At 43.5% G+C, this 2,313-nt stretch overlaps 1 protein-coding gene across 1 annotated transcript in view; it reads left to right on the top strand.

Moving 5' to 3' along the window:
* LIX1L (limb and CNS expressed 1 like) overlaps nucleotides 1-2,313 on the top strand; it is a 7,215-nt gene that overhangs the window by 2,489 nt on the left and 2,413 nt on the right. Inside the window, exons 3-4 of the mRNA XM_031064700.1 lie at nucleotides 239-378; nucleotides 1,806-1,883. Coding sequence (XP_030920560.1) covers nucleotides 239-378; nucleotides 1,806-1,883 — 218 coding nt within the window. The remainder of the gene's footprint in view (nucleotides 1-238; nucleotides 379-1,805; nucleotides 1,884-2,313) is intronic.

The raw sequence follows: 2,313 nt of genomic DNA on the forward strand, positions 1-2,313 counted from the left end.
ATTTCTACATTTATTTCTACTTCCATTTTCAGTCTCCTGTAGGGTGAGGCAATACACACAAATGTTATAATTCACACCATCACAATCTAAAGCTACTTATTTCCAATTTCTAAACTTATTTCTAATTTCTAAACTTATTTCTAATTTCTACATTTATTTTCTAATTTCTACATTTATTTCTAATTCCATTTTCAGTCTCCTGTAGGGTGAGGCAATACACACAAATGTTATAATTCACACCATCACAATCAGAGGCCAATAATTTCTGGAATTTCTCTGCAGGGCAACCGAGAAGAGGCTGATAACCCCAACACTGGCATCGGCGCCTTCCGCTTCATGCTGGAGTCCAACAAGGGAAAATCCATGCTGGAATTCCAGGTGCTGCAAGTTTCCAGTTCCAAGAATTGCAGTTTGTGCAGACCCTGCTCCTCTTCTAGCCAGCTCCCACTCCTGGTTTGCTTCAGGGATGTTTGGGTTGGTCTCCCAGGTGTATTTTTGGTTTTTTCCGTGGGGAATGAGCTCAGGGTTTCCCTCTGATTCTGATCGGATCTGGGGTAATTCCAGTGTTACCCCCTTGGAATTGTTTTTCTCGCTGCCACTGTGATATTTCCCAAATGTCCTAATTGCAGTAGTCCAGTTAATTAGTGGGATTCATCGCTGAAAACAGGGGAGCAAGAGCTCCCACAAGATGGGAGGGTATTTCCCCCAAAGGCTGGTGGTGGGATTGGGGCTCAGTGGTGTCGTGACCCCAAACCCCAACCTTGGATCCCACTGGAATGTGGGAAGAACATCTGGAGAACGGGAAGTCCGAGCTGCCAAGGGAAGGTTCTGGAACGTGGATCAGGATTAGGAGAGCAGCTGGGAGTGGAGAATCTGCTCCCATGCAAATGCATATGTAGAATTATAGATATATGTTATAAATATAAATATATGTGCCTGTATTTGCAAATTCAGGATTAGGAGAAGAGCTGGGAGTGGAGAATCTGCTCTCATGCAAACACATATATAGAATTATAGATATATGTTATAAATATAAATATATTTACCTGTATTTGCAAAGCAAATATTCACAGGGAGCATTCTCTTAGTGACCCCCCAACTTCAGACAGCCACTGCATTTCATTTTAAATGTAGAAAATTCCTTAATCAGGTGCCTAAATCACTATATTCTATCACTTTGCTGTATAGAATTATAGATATATGTTATAAATATATGTACATGTATTTGCAAAGCAAACATTCACAGGGAACATTCTCTTAGTGACCCCCCAACTTCAGACAGCCACTGCATTTCATTTTAAATGTAGAAAATTCCGTAATCAGGTGCCTAAATCACTATATTCTATCACTTTGCTGCTTCCCATCCTGGGAAGTCTGAGCTGCCAAGGGAAGGTTCTGGAACATGGATCAGGATTAGGAGAACAGCTGGGAGTGGAGAATGTGCTCCCATGCAAACACATATGTAGAATTATAGATATATGTTATAAATGTAGATATGTACGTGTATTTGCAAAGCAAACATTCACAGGGAACATTCTCTTAGTGACCCCCCAACTTCAGACAGCCACTGCATTTCATTTTAAATGTAGAAAATTCCTTAATCAGGTGCCTAAATCACTATATTCTATCACTTTGCTGCTCTGTGCACCACCAGCATTTATAAGAGTTTATTCACGTGCATTAAAGAATGTTTTATAGCACCGACCTTCCAAAGCACAGCAGTGGAAGTCACCCAGCTCCGAGCAATCCCAGCACGTGCGGTGGTTTGTATTTTGTGTTTTCAACCCTCCCTGTTGCCGTGCCAGGAGCTGATGACGGTTTTCCAGCTGCTGCACTGGAACGGGAGCCTGAAGGCCATGAGGGAGCGGCAGTGCTCGCGCCAGGTGAGGCCCGGCTCCGCTCCGGAGCCTCCCCCGGCGCCTGGGGAAGGACAAACCATCCAAATCCCAGGCCCGAGAGCACACACGGCGTGGAGCGAAGAGAGGCAACGAGAAAAATGGGGCTTCATGGGGTGGGGCTGTAATTGGACAATTAACTCCAATGTGCAAATAGACCAGCACTTATAAAAGTGAGAGGCCCTGTGACCAAGTGTCCATTTTGTGACCATTTTGAGTTCATTTTGTGGCCATTTTGGGTCTGGTTTTGGGTTCATTTTGTGACCATTTTGGTCCATTTTTGGTCCATTTTGGGTCCATTTTGTGACCATTTTGGGTCTGGTTTTGGGTTCATTTTGTGACCATTTTGGGTCCAGTTTTGGGTTCATTTTGTGACCATTTTGGGTCTGGTTTTGGGTTCATTTTGTGACCATTTTGG

Source organism: Geospiza fortis, unplaced genomic scaffold (assembly GCF_000277835.1).
Source record: "Geospiza fortis unplaced genomic scaffold, GeoFor_1.0 scaffold439, whole genome shotgun sequence".
In the NCBI taxonomy this organism is placed as follows: domain Eukaryota; kingdom Metazoa; phylum Chordata; class Aves; order Passeriformes; family Thraupidae; genus Geospiza; species Geospiza fortis.